Raw genomic sequence first — 13,811 nt, forward strand, 5'->3', positions numbered from 1 at the left:
CCTCTTCAAGGAGAACTACAAACCACTGCTCAACGAAATAAGAGAGGACACAAACAGATGGAGAAACAGTCCATGCTCATGGTTAGGAAAAATCAGTATTGTGAAAATGGCCATACTGCCCAAAGTAATCTATAGATTCAACACTATCCCCATCAGGATACCAATGACCTTCTTCACAGAACTGGCGAAAACCACTTTAAACTTCATATGGAACCGAAAAAGAGCCCACATAGCCAAGACAATCCTAAGCAAAAAGACCAAAGCTGGAGACATCACACTGCCAGACTTCAAACTATACTACAAGGGTACAGTAATCAAAACATCATGGTACTGGTAACAAAACAGAGACATAGACCAATGGAACAGAACAGAGGCCCCAGAAGAAACACCACACATCTAAAACCATCTGATCTTTGACAAACCCAGCAAAAACAAGCTATGGGGAAACGACTCCATGTTTAATAAATGGTGTTGGGAAAACTGGCTAGCAATGTGCAGAAAGCAGAAACTGGACACCTACCTGTCACCTTACACTAAAATTAACTCCAGATGGATCAAAAATTTAAACATAAAACCTAACATCATAAAAACACTAGAAGAAAACATAGGCAAAACCATCCAGGACATAGGCATAGGCAAGGACTTCATGACTAAAACACCAAAAGCAATAAATGGCAATAAAAGCCAAATAGACAAATGGGATCTAATTAAACTCCAGAGCTTCTGTACAGCAAAAGAAACCATCATTAGAATGAATTGGCAACCAACAGAATGGGAAAATTTTTTTGCAATCTACCCATCAGACCAAGGGCTAATATCCAGAATCTACAAAGAACTAAAACAGATATATAAGAAAAAGATAACCCCATTCAAAAGTGGGCAAAGGATACGAACAGACACTTTTCAAAAGAAGACGTATATGAGGCCAACAAACATATGAAGAAATGTTGATCATCACTGGTCATTAGAGAAATGCAAATTAAAAGCACACTGAGATATCATCTCATGCCAGTTAGAACGGCAATCATTAAAAAATATGGAGACAACAGATGCTGGAGAGGATGTGGAGAAATAGGAACGCTCTTACACAGTTGGTGGGAGTGTAAATTAGTTCAATGTGGAAGGCAGTGTGGCAATTTCTCAAGGATCTAGAAATAGAAATTCCATTTGACCCAGTCCCATTACTGGGTATATACCCAAAGAACTATAAATCGTTCTACCACAAAGACACATGCACACGTATGTTCATTGCAGCCCTGTGTACAATAGCAAAGACCTGAAACCAACCCACAAGCCCATCAATGATAGACTGGACAAAGAAAATGTGGTACATATACACCATGGAATACTACACAGCCATAAAAAATGATGAGTTTGTGTCCTTTGTAGGGACTTGGATGAATCTGGAAACCATCATTCTCAGCAAACTGACACAAGAACAGAAGGCCAAACACCGTATGTTCTCACTCAGGTGGATGTTGAACAAGAACATATGGACTCAGGGAGAGGAGCATCACACACTGGGGGCAGTTGGGGGGCGGGTAAGGGAGAGACAACAGGGGGTGGGGAGAAAAGGGAGGGTGGGGAGGGCTAACATGGGGAGAAATGCCAGATATAGTATGCACCTACAGTAAAATAAATAAATTAAAAAAAAATCATCAGATGTCCTGAGAATTCACTCACCATCACTATATCATGAGAAGGTGATTACCCTGATGATTAATTACCTTCCAGAGGGTCCCTCCCCGTGACACGTGAGAATTATGGGAACTACAATTCAGGATGAGATTTGGGTGGAGACACAAAGCCTAAGCATATCACCAAGTCTGTGTCACCTTTTGTAATGTAGCTGCAGAAGCCGCACTGTGAGTTTTCCATAGTCACAGTTGCATCTAGACAGAAGGTGCAGAATCACTGACCCAGTTCATCACTGAAGGTGTCTGCTTCCCATTGTAAGAACAGGAAGGAGATGAGAGCTGCTAAGGTCACCATCTTTGGAAGATAAAGTCTGCCATACTGTATACTAACATTCTGTGTGGCTTACAGCAGCGTGTTTATGAACTATTTCATAGTTTTAAAAAATTGTAGTCCCTGGGTATGGGGGCTCGCTCTTGTGATCCTAGCTACTCAAGAACCTGAGGCAGGAAGGTCATGGAACCCAGGAGGCTGAGGCTGCTCTGGGGGGCTCTGTGAGGGAGACGGGAGGAGGTGTGGGAGGAAGGGCCTCGTTCAGGAGAGGGTAGGAGGGATCTGTGCTCTTAGGCTGAGAGGGAGCCTGGCAAGTGAGGTGCGTCTGAGAGGACTCAGAATAGCTGAGTGGAGCTGGGGTCACACTGTGGCTTCTAGGCCCTGCTGTAATCCACGGTGTGATTGGAAACTACTGAGACGCCTTAGGCAAGGGAGTAATATTACTGGATTTGTTCTGAAAAGCTACCCCTGTGTGTGCTATGGAAAAAAGATTGGAAGTAGCAGGAGTAAGAGATGAGGAATTGGTCAGAAAGTTGTTAACCAAGTTCAAGGTTAAAAATGGTGGTGACTTGGACCAAGCTGGTGGCAGCAGCAATGGAGAGGCTGACAGATTTAGGGAGTGATAAAAGTGACAGGATATGTCAGTGGTCAGAGGAGGGTGGTGATAAAACTGGGATACAAAACTTTGTGCACCATTGTTTTAGGATTAGAAGGTGGAACAGACCTTTTTTACACTTTTGCTAAGTGCTAGACTTGTTTCACAAGTCATAAATATGTGCATAGCCCTTTCTTCAGAAATTTCGCTAATAAGAATTTAACCCATGGAAGGAATCTGAAGGTAGGGGGCGAAAAATCCCATTCTTGATAAAATACTCTTTTTATTATCTTATCTACCATATTAGAAATTTAATGAAGTATTAATAAAAATTAAGTATTAATAAAAATACTATCCTTATAAAGATATATTTTATAACTGTATTATTTCTATTGTAAAAACTGGCAGAAAAAATGCACAAATGAAATTAATTGGCGTACTAAGGCTGGCAGAATTTAGGATAATTGTATTGGTCAAGTTTTACATGTAAAACACGTAGTCTAACAATTCTGAAATAATGTACTCTTCTGAAAACATTCCATTTAGGATCAATCACGATGGCAAGTGCTACACTGGAGTCCTTTGTGGTTTGGGGTGGAATCCAACTACAGGGGCCCCCATACTGCCTGAGCATGACATGGAGCTTGCGTTTGATGTTCAGTTCAGTGTGGAGGACGTTGTCGAGGTAAGGGCGGTGCAGCATCATGGTGCAAAAACCCCATCTCTCTCTGGTTTTGCTTACCTGACAGTGAGTGCAGAGTCTGCCATGGAGCTTGTGGCACAGACCTTTGGTCCTGGAGATGCCCAAATTCCTTGTCCCTCCTGGGGTCGCCGTCCTGGAGGACTGCTCCTTAACTTGCCAATTTGATGTATCTTTCCTGTGAAAAGTAGCTTCCTGATAGGTGGTGCTCTCTGAATCCCTCATTCCGTATCATAGTAAGCTTTTCTGGGCAATCAGTTACCACAGCAAGGCCATAGGGCTGCTGTGGGTCTCTTTCCAAAAACATTTTTGCTAGTTCCACTTCCTGACTTGGAATGATGCCTGGACACAAGGTTCCTGACTTGGAATGAGAAAGGAGGACACAAGGTTCTGTCCTTTGCCCTTCTCCTAGCCCTGGGACCATGCCGAGTGGAGGCCTGGGGCTGAGCTGCTTGCAGCACTGTCTGGGCACCACAGTAGCTCGGGGGCGAGGTGGCAGAGGTAGACAGGGAAACTAACAAGTACACAAAGTATTTATATGTCATTTGAATCTAGTAATGAGAAATGTCGGCTCAGTTGTATACATTTTAAAAAATCTTTCATTGTTATAGTAATTTATTTTTATTGCATTTTACAAAGTAGGAAAATAAAAACTGATCCTTCACCACAAATAGAGAATTGCTACTCTCTAAGTACTCAATCACCTTTTTTTCTTAGAAGTTCCATGAGACAGGTGAGCTTGACACACCACACTGAAGGGACAGGGAGGCGGGCAGGAGGAGCTGAGGAGACAGCTGCTGATGATCTGGGGGCAGGTGTCGGTGTTGTCTCTGCAGCTGTTAAGTTGTGATTGCCTGGTCACAAGAAGGGGCTTATGGGCTTGAAAATACTCATTAAGCCATAGAGCTAATGGGAAAACGTAAAACCATTAAAGTTCTATAAGCAAATTCAGAAAATCTATGTGACTTTGGGTGTGGCATGAGTTTGTAAATACAACACCCAAAGCAGAATCTGTGAAGGGGAAATTGATACTTTGGAATTTATCAAAATTAAAAACTTTTGTTCTGCAAAAGATCCTCTTAAGAGGAAGGAAAGACAAGGTGCACGCTAGGAGAAAGTATTTATGAAGTACATATCTGATGAAGGACTTGTGTCCACAATGTGTAAGGAACTTTGAAAACTCAATTATAAGAAAAGCAACAAAGTGAAAACATGGATGGCAGTAAACACACGGAGAGATGCTAAGCCCATGTCATTAAGAAAATGCAAATGCAGACTCCCATGACATACCACCACATACCTGTTGGAATGGCAAAAATCTGAAACCTGATAGGAACCAGCAATGGCAAGGATGTGGTGCAGGGGGACTAGGGACCTTTTGTTCATTGCTGATGGGAACGCAGATTAATTACTCTATTTTAGAAGACAGTTTCATGTGAAGTGAAGCCTGCATCTACCATGTGACCCAGGAATCCCATCTGTAGATATTTATTCAAGATATTTGAAAACTGGCATTCATATAGAACTTGTATGTGAATGCCAAATGCAGCTTTATTCATAATTGCTAAAAACAGAGAAGTCAAGATGCCTTCAGAAGGCAAGTGGATAAACCATATTGATGATAGAGAATACCAACCCTGAATGCTATGAATTATTAACATGGGATGAATTCAGTTACGGTGGAGCCATATGAGTGTTTATGTTGCTGTTTATTTACAGGTTAATATTCTCAGGGCTGCTGTTAACAAGCTAGTCTGTGACGGACCAAATGGATGCAAGTATCTTGGGCCAGAGAGAGTTGCACAGCTTCAGGATAATGCCCGTCAGAAGCTTTTAGGGTAAGCTGTGCAATGATGTGGGCTTCTTTCCTTCCCAGTTGACTTTCTCAGCTGCCTTGATAGTGGCTGTTTTGAATTGTGTAGGCAGTATGACATGTCCATCACCCGAAGTGGAGTTCCAGTGCTGGAGACAGCACTGGGAGGCATCAAAATGCAGACACACTCTTCTTGTGGAGAGCAGCACTCCTGTCCTGTTTGTGTACGTCTCTTGAAGGGATCATTGCAGACAGTGTGGGCAGGGCATGGGAAGCCATGGTGGGAAATGTGTTGCCCACCATTTTCAGTGGGTGCCTTAGGGATTGGGGGAGTGCGGCCTGCAGGACTGGGCCTTACGGAGCTGGGCCTCTCTTGAGCCCCTGTGTCGGGGAGGTCAGAGAAGGAGCATCCTGACCTCACTCCCTTGTCTCTTATCTCTTGCTGGACTCTCCATGGTCTAAACCAAACTAGAATGAAGAGGCAAGGGCTCCTCTTGGTGTAGCCCATGAGCCCAATGCAGCTTGAGGGCCCTGGGAAGGCCAACAAGAGTGGGAGTGGTGGTGGAGGAGAAACCCGCATGCCAGCTAACTAGTCCTGTGCTCCTGCCCCAGAGCCAGTCTCCCAGGCTAGGGCCTGGTCCTTCCTTGCCTGACAGTGTCCTGTGCTGCCTGGGACCTGGAGCTGTGTGAGAGTAGGTGGCATCTGGTATCATGGTGACACTTCTCTCCTTCCTATGCCTTTTGGGTTGGTTTCTTTTAGTTTAATAAACAGTTTAAAAAAGGTATATATAGCTGTTTTAGAAATTGTGAGAAAGGCCAGTTTTAATTTTCTCTCTTCATTTTCTTTTATATAAAAATATTTTCTATCATTTATTTATTTTTAGAGACAGGGCCTTACTCTGTTGATCAAGCTGAACACACTGGTGCGATCATGGCTCACTGTAGCTCCAATTGTTGGGCACACATGATCCTCCTGCCTCAGCCTCCCCAGCAGTGGAGACTACAGGTGCACACCACCACCCCTGGCTAATTTTTAAAATTTTTTATATAGATGAGATCTTGCTATGTTGCCCATGCTGGTAAAAAAATACATATATTATTTTTGAGATGGAGTCTTGCTTTGTCATCTGAGCTCACTGCCACCTCCACCTCCTGGGTTCAAGTGATTCTCCTGCCTCAGCCTCCCAAGTAGCTGGGACGACAGGCATCCACCACCATGCCTGGCTAATTTTTGTGTTTTTAGTAGAGACGGGGTTTCACCATGTTGGTCAGGCTGGTCTCAAACTCCTGACCTCAGGTGATCCACCTGCCTCAGCCTCCCAAAGTGCTGGGATTACAAGCATGAGCCACTGCCCTCAGCCAGAAAAATGTTTTTATATAAAATTTGGGTTCAAGTTTAACATACATGAAGTACACAGATAACACACCCATGTGGCCATCACCTGGGTCAGAGCCCAGGTGATCCTTAGGGTGTGCAGGTGTGGTTATAGCCACCATCACTCCCTACCCCCAAAACAAGGGTAACTGTATCCTGACTTTTATGCCATAGATAGGTATTGGTTTGTTTGTTTTAACAATTCAGTGACTCTAGTGAATTTATAGTTGTGCAGTCCATCAACACAACCTAGCTTTTCAGCATTTCTGTCATCCAAAGTAGTTTATTCATAAGTATTGTCGGAAAAGGCAGTCTCACACATACAGCTATTGATCCCCTGTCTGCCATGTGACAGCAGGCTGTGGGCCTGGAATGCTTCTTTCCCGTAAGATTAAGTGTCCTCACAGCCTGTACGGGGCTCGTTGCCATGTGTGTGGGAAGATCTTTCCCTGATTCAGACTCTGCCCTGCTTAATCCTGTGTGTTACATGGTACCTGGCCGATCCCACCATTGCAGGGATGGAACAGGGCTCTCCTGCTGTCACACAAGAGAGGGGCTTGCAGGCTGGGCCCTGCCTTGTCTTCCTGGATGTACCCATTGGCCACAGGGACTGGTGCCAATCACTGGAGCTGATCCTGTCCTGTCTTCTCTCTCTGTAAGTAAAGGTTTGTTCAGCCAAGGCCTGACTACATGTGTTTTCCTTGGCGACTGCAAGACAAGATGCAGGGGTGCCCCATCTTCTACTTGGTAGCAGGCAACAGATGCCACCTGCTTGACTAATACATTAAAATAGAATGTGCCGTTATTTGTACAGCCCCATAAATTTACTAAAACTAAAAAATTGTGTGCTTAAAGTTGATGAATTGTAGGGTATATAAAGTACACCTCAGTAAAACTATGTTTAGGATCACAAGTTTGCATGCAGTCCTGTTCCTACCCCAGCCCCAGGAACCACTGATCTGCTTTCCGTTTACACATTTGCCTTCTCTGACATTTTTATATAGGTGGAATCACATTTTAATTGTAAAATCTGGCTTCTTTCACTAGCTTAGTTTTTTTTTTTTAGGTTTATCCATGTTGTATCATGTTTCTTTTTACTAAATAATATTTCACTGTTTGTATATGCCACATTTTGTTTATCCATTTACCAATTGATAAAATATTTGGATTATTTCCAGTATTTGGCCATTATGAAGAAAGCTGCTATGAATAGTCACATGCAGTCTTTTTGTGAACATGTATTTTTCTCTCTTGGGTAGATATCTATGAGTGGAGTTGGTGGGTTGTATTGGTAGGTTTATGTTAATCTTTTAAGAAATGGCCAGGGCTGGACACAGCGGCTCAAACCTGTAATCCCAGCACTTCGGGAGGCTGAGGTGGGCAGATCACGTGAGGTCAGGAGTTTGGGACCAGCCTGACCAACATGGCAAAACCCTGTCTCTACTAAAAATACAAAAATTAGTTGGGCATGGTGGTGCACGCCTGTAATCCCAGCTACTTGGGAGGCTGAGGCAGGAGAATTGCTCAAACCTCGAGACAGAGGTTGCAGTGAGCCGAGATCACACCATTGTACCCCAGCTTGGGTGACAAGAGCAAAACTCCAACTGGAAAAAAAAGACCAAACCGTTTTCCAAAATAGCTGTACCATATTGCATGCCTACCAGCAACATAGGATGGCTCTGGCTTCTCCACATTCTCATCAGCATGTGGCACTGTCAGTGTGTTTTTACTGCAGTCAGTCTGGTGAGTATGGTAGTATCTCATTGTAGTATTAATTTTTATTTTCTTAATGACTAATGATGTAGAGCAACATTTTCTTTTCCTCTTAGCAGTCATTTATCTTTTTTTTTTTTTTTGGTGAAATGTCTGTTCAGATCTTTTGCCCATTTTAAAATTTGTCTTTTCATTATTGAGTTGTAGAAAGTTTTTAAAAATTTTAGATACGTGGCTTTTATTGGGTAAGTAATTTGGAATTGGTTTCTCCATTGTGTAGCCTGTCTTCTTATTTTAATGATGTCTTCCAAAGAACACAAGTTTTGATTTTGTTGAAGTCTACTTGCTGTGGTTTGAATGTGGTGTGTTTGCAACCTAATACCCAATGCAGCAGTGCTGGAAGGTGGGGCGTAATAAGAGGTAGCTGGACTCATGTCATTATTGTGAGAGATGGTTAGTTATCAAGAGAATATGGATTGTTGTAAAGTGGGTCTGCTCCGGTGCCTCTCCTGTCTCAAGTACTCACTTGCCCCTTTGCCTTGTCATGATGCAGCAAAAAGGCTCAGGCCAGGTGCTAGAGCCTTGCTCCTGCGCTTCCCAGCTACAGAACTGTGAGAAAGAAATTTCTTATCTTCATAAGTGACCCATTCTTTGGTCTTCTGTTATAACAAGGGAAAATGGACTAAGACACTACTGTATTTTTAAAAAAATGAATTATGCTTTTGGTGTTATATCTAAAAAAAAAAATTATTGCGAAACTTGAGGTCACAGTCATTTTCTCTCTTTTTAAAATTTACTTTTTATATTTAGGCTTTTGATCCATTTTGAGATAATTTTATATATGGTGTGTGATATAAGAGCCTAAAGTCATTTTTTGCATATGAATATCTAGTTGTGATGGCATCATTTGCTGAAAAGCTATACCTTTCCCATTGAATTGCCTTGTTACCTTGGTTAAAAATCAATTGGCTATAAATGTAAAGAGTTATTATTGGGCTTTCTGTTTTGTTCTATTATTTTATATCTATCTGTGTACCAGTGCTATATACTGTCTGGATTGCTGTAGCGTTAGTCCTCCTGTTTTGTTGTTTTTCAAAATTATTTTACTCTTTTGTATTCTTTTCCATATAAATTTTAGAATTAGCTTGTCAGTTTGCATAACAAGCCTTGTTAGAATTGTGATGGGGATTCTGTGGAACCTGTGAGTCGGTGTGGGGAGAATTGCCATCCTAACGATAGTGAGCCATCCAGTCCATAAATATGGAGTGTCTGTTCATTTGGATCTTTAATTTCTCTTAACACTGTTTTAGAATTCTCAGTGTGCAGGTCTTGCACTGTCGTTGTTTTTAAATATTTTAATACTTTTAATGCTATTGTGAATGAAATTTTCTTAATTTTTTTTTAACAAAGGAATAGGATTTTTATATATTGGTCTTTTAACTGTCACCTTGTTAAACTTGTATATTCTAGTAGTTGTTGTGGATTCCTTAGGATTTCCTACACACAGGATCATTATGATGAAAGCTTTCTCTCTCTAGTAATACTTCTTGTTTTAAGGTCTATTTGGTTTGATATTAACATAACTACCCTAGCCTCTCAATAGCTACCATATGCATAGCAGGCTTCTTCTATGCTTTTACTTAACAGTATATTTACGTGTTTGAATTTTTTCAAATATTTTTTCTGCCTCGTGCCTGCTGTCTTCGCCTTTAGGGAGACATTGCTTTACACCGTCCGTTAGTGCCCTAGTGTTATATACACGCTAATGCAGTCCACACTGCCTCACTGGTCTTTGAGGCTCTGGTCATTTTTCTTCAGTCTTTTTCCTATTTGTGTTTCAGATTGGTTAATTTCTGTTGATCTTAAGGTTACTGATCCTTTATTATTTCATCTCAGACCAATGTGGATGTGCTGCAGATAATTTTCCATTTCAGTCATTGTACTTTTCAACTCAAGAATGTCTTTTGAATCGTTGGTAGTTTTTAATTTTTATTGAGATTGTCTCTGACTCATGGTCATCCTATTTTTTAAAAAAATTCTTAGCACTTGTTTACAGTGGCTGCCTTGAGGTCTTTGAGTGCAGAACCCACACCTGGCCATGCACTCAGCTTTGACTGGCTACTGTTTTGTGTGTGGGCCACACATTCCTGTGTCTTTGATGTCTCCTCAGTTTTTGGTGGAAATTAGGTACTTTAGATAATGTACTGGAGCAGTTCCCCCAGAGCTGTTGTTTTTGGATTTGGTTGTTAGTTTAGTTTGTTTCACTTTAGAAACATGCCTAGATTTAACCTGTAAGTCCATCCCCCATGATGTGAGATCACTGACATCTGGGTTCTGGGTTTTGTTATGTTTTTAATTTTAATTTTTATAGAAACAAAGGCTCACTTTGTTGCCTAAGCTGGAGTGCAGTGGTGTGATCATGGCTCACTGTAGCCTTGAACTCCTGGGCTCAGGCAATCCTCCCTCCTCGGCCTTCTGAGTAGGTAGGACTACAGGCATGTGAGACCATGCCCAGCTCCTGTTTTGTTTTGTTTATTCTTATCTTATTTTGTAGCCTGGTTTCCTAGGTGTTGTCCTTGTATCTGCACAGCTTAGTACTTAGCCAGTGATCAATCAGGATCAGTCAGAAGTTGTGCTTAAATACTGCCCTGAAGGCTTCTGCTGTCTGCCAGTGGAGCTACTGGGTTGGAAAGTGCACTCCAAGTTCAGGCACTTTTTTTTCCTTCCAGTCTTTCTAAGGTTCAATTCAGGTAGTTCAGGCACTTTTTAATTCTTCCCTGGATTCTGTTTTTCCCAGAGCTTCCCAGATTTTTCCCACACATGCACCCCTCCGTCAGTCAGGGATGTGTAGAGGGCCTGCTCTCCCTCTGTGGCACCCTCCTTTCCAGGGTCTCCCTCTTCCCTTCTGGGCCTTCTGGTCTGCTGCTGGCCCCAAGCAGAATGTGGCCTGAGGCTGGAAAGCTATGGGCTTTCCCCGTGTGTTTCCTGCATTGCTGTTTTTACTGACAGTGCTGCAAGTCAAGGTCTGAGGCTTTTTCATCCTCTGCCCCAGATCACGTAGCCTTCATGGCCCTGGGAGTGCTGTGGTGCTGGGTTCGGGGACAGATATATGGGGTGGGAGCATCCCCTATCTCAACAATAACTCCACATACTCCACTGTTCTCACCTGGAGCCGGCAATTTGTTATGAATAAATGTTCCTCAACTTGTTTGCTTTGGTTAATTTCCAGAGCCTTCAAATGGTGGTGGTTGTTTTTACAATTTTGCCTTGTTTTATGGTTTTTTTCCAGGGGGAGAGGCTCTGCAGAACTTGTTACTCGCTCATTGCTCAAATTCCCTCTCTATCTTTTTTATGTTTCCAACTTGTCGTGACTGCTTAATAGCTAATGGTACAAAACGCCCTGTTAGATTTCAGAGAACTTGACTCATTCATGTAGTGATGTGCAGTGCTGGTTGCTAAGGGAACGCGGAGATGAGACTTGGTCTTACAGATCTGCTGCACTCCATTTCTTTCTGCTTTTGAATAAGCTATAGATTAAAATATTTTCTGGTCATAACTATAAATGTTAACCTTTAAACAGTTTATTGTAGTTCTAATTCTGTGGGAAATATATAGGATTTAAATCTTTTAAAAATCACAGCAGTGTTTTTGGTTACTAATATATTAATATAATTTACTTTTTTTTAAAAAAAAATATAGTTTGTTCTGTCAGTCAAAACCAAGAGAGAAGATTGTTCCCAAGTGGCATGAGAAGCCCTATGAGTGGAATCAGGTGAGTGGGACACAGGCTGCTATGTCAGCAGAGGCCACGTGGAGGAGGGGATGGGCCCTGGGCGGACCCAGGGTTCAGAGCCAGGGCTGGCCAAGGGTCCGCGAGGGCAGAGACAGAAGGCAAAGTGGATGGCTTTGGGGGTCAGCGGCAGATGTCTCAGACCAGACAGGTTGTTTCTGTACAGTGTCCTCTATGTGATGCCTCGGCAAAGAGTCAGACACCGGTAGAACTCACTACCCGTGAGTTGGGGAAAAAACAGGTATTGTTTTATCCGCAGCTCATGGGCAGTGAGTTCTACCGGTGTCTGACTGGAGATGCTCATGGGCAGTGAGTTATACTGGTGTCTGACTGGATCGGACCCTTCTGCTCTTGGTGGTCTTCGTAAAATGTGCCTTGGCCATTCCTGCCGCATGGCTGGCTTGGTGGCTTTCAGGCTGCACTGGTTGTCTTCATCTGCTTGGGCTGCTGTCACAGTGCCACTCTGTGTAGGGGCTTAGGAACAGCAGACATTTGTTCTCATAGCTCTGGTGGCTGGAAGTCCTAGGGCAGGTGCCAGTTTGTGGTTACTTGTGAGGGACACCTGCACATGGCCACCTTCTCGCTGTGTCCTCACGTGAAAGAAAAATACCCTCTCTTAGGGCACAAATCCCATCCTGGGGGCCCCACCCTTGTGACCTCATCTAACCCTTATCGCCTCCCAGAGGCCCTATCTCCAAATACCATCGCAGTAGGGGTTCAGGCTTTAATGAAGGAATTTTCAGGGGCCATAGTTGAGTGGTGAAGAAGGACAAAGCCCTTCATAGGCTCCCTGATACTTCCTGTCTGTAGGGCTAGAAATGGAATAAAACGTGATTTCAGAGATAGGAGCCCAGAGGAGTTTGGGGATTTAATTCTAGAGCCAAGGATATCTTTATATATAAAGCAGCAGGGACAGTCTTTCCTCTCCCCTTTGGTGATCTCAGTGAGGCTCTGCTTCTGGGGGCTGTGTCCCATCCTGTGCCTAGAGGTTGCTCCCACTGTGAGGCTAGTCTGCTCCCCCTGTGCCCTGTGCCTGGGTCCCTCTTTAGAGACCCCAGAGCTGATCCTAGCAGCTGACTGGATTGTGTGGGCTCTGTGGGCAAGGAGAGGGGCGGCCATACCAACCCCTGTGGCCATCAGGCTCAGTTGGAGCATCTAAGGGTGATGAACTAGCAGGACTTTGTTTGAAAACAGAATTTCACTTTGAGGTTAGTGTGTTTTAGAAAACTTCCATGTTTTCAAGACCTATAATGCAATTACTGTCCACATTTACATAGGCGTGCATGGGGCGGGAGCGGCCCCTACCTCAGCAATAACTCCACATACTCCACTGTTCTCACCTGGAGCCGGCAATTTGTTATGAATAAATGTTCCTCAACTTGTTTGCATTGGTTAATTTCCAGAGCCTTCAAATGGTGGTGGTGGTTTTTACAATTTTGCCTTGTTTTATGGTTTTTTTCAGGGGGAGAGGCTCTCAGCCTACACAAGTGCTGAGATTTCTCAATAAAGCTTTCCATAGTATTAATCATGAATTTGTTTGTTTTCAACTTTTATTTTAGATTCAAGGGGTACATGTGTGACTTTTGTTACCTGGGTATGTGGCATAATGCTGAGGTTTGAGGTACAACTGATCCCGTCACCCAGGTACTAAGCATGGTACCCAGTAGGTAGCTTTTTAGTCCTTGCCTTCTTCCCCCATCTAGTAGTCCCCAGTATCTCGTTCCCATCTTAGGTCCATGAGTACTCAGTGTTTAGCTACACTTTTAGGTGAGAACATGCAGTATTTGGTTTTCTGTTCCTGGGTCAATTCACTTAGGGTAATGGCCTCTAGCTGCCTCCCGGTTACACAGTTTCATT

General features: G+C 43.1%; 1 protein-coding gene across 2 annotated transcripts in view; it reads left to right on the forward strand.

Annotated features, from left to right (window-relative positions):
- Nucleotides 1-13,811, forward strand: part of TDRD9 (tudor domain containing 9) — a 134,227-nt gene that overhangs the window by 118,404 nt on the left and 2,012 nt on the right. For both annotated transcript variants that reach the window (XM_074394372.1, XM_074394373.1), the window contains 3 exons: nt 3,110-3,248; nt 4,983-5,101; nt 11,864-11,936. In XM_074394372.1, the coding sequence (XP_074250473.1) occupies nt 3,110-3,248; nt 4,983-5,101; nt 11,864-11,936 (331 nt within the window). The remainder of the gene's footprint in view (nt 1-3,109; nt 3,249-4,982; nt 5,102-11,863; nt 11,937-13,811) is intronic.

The sequence above is a fragment of the Saimiri boliviensis genome, chromosome 2 (genome assembly GCF_048565385.1).
Source record: "Saimiri boliviensis isolate mSaiBol1 chromosome 2, mSaiBol1.pri, whole genome shotgun sequence".
Taxonomy (NCBI): domain Eukaryota; kingdom Metazoa; phylum Chordata; class Mammalia; order Primates; family Cebidae; genus Saimiri; species Saimiri boliviensis.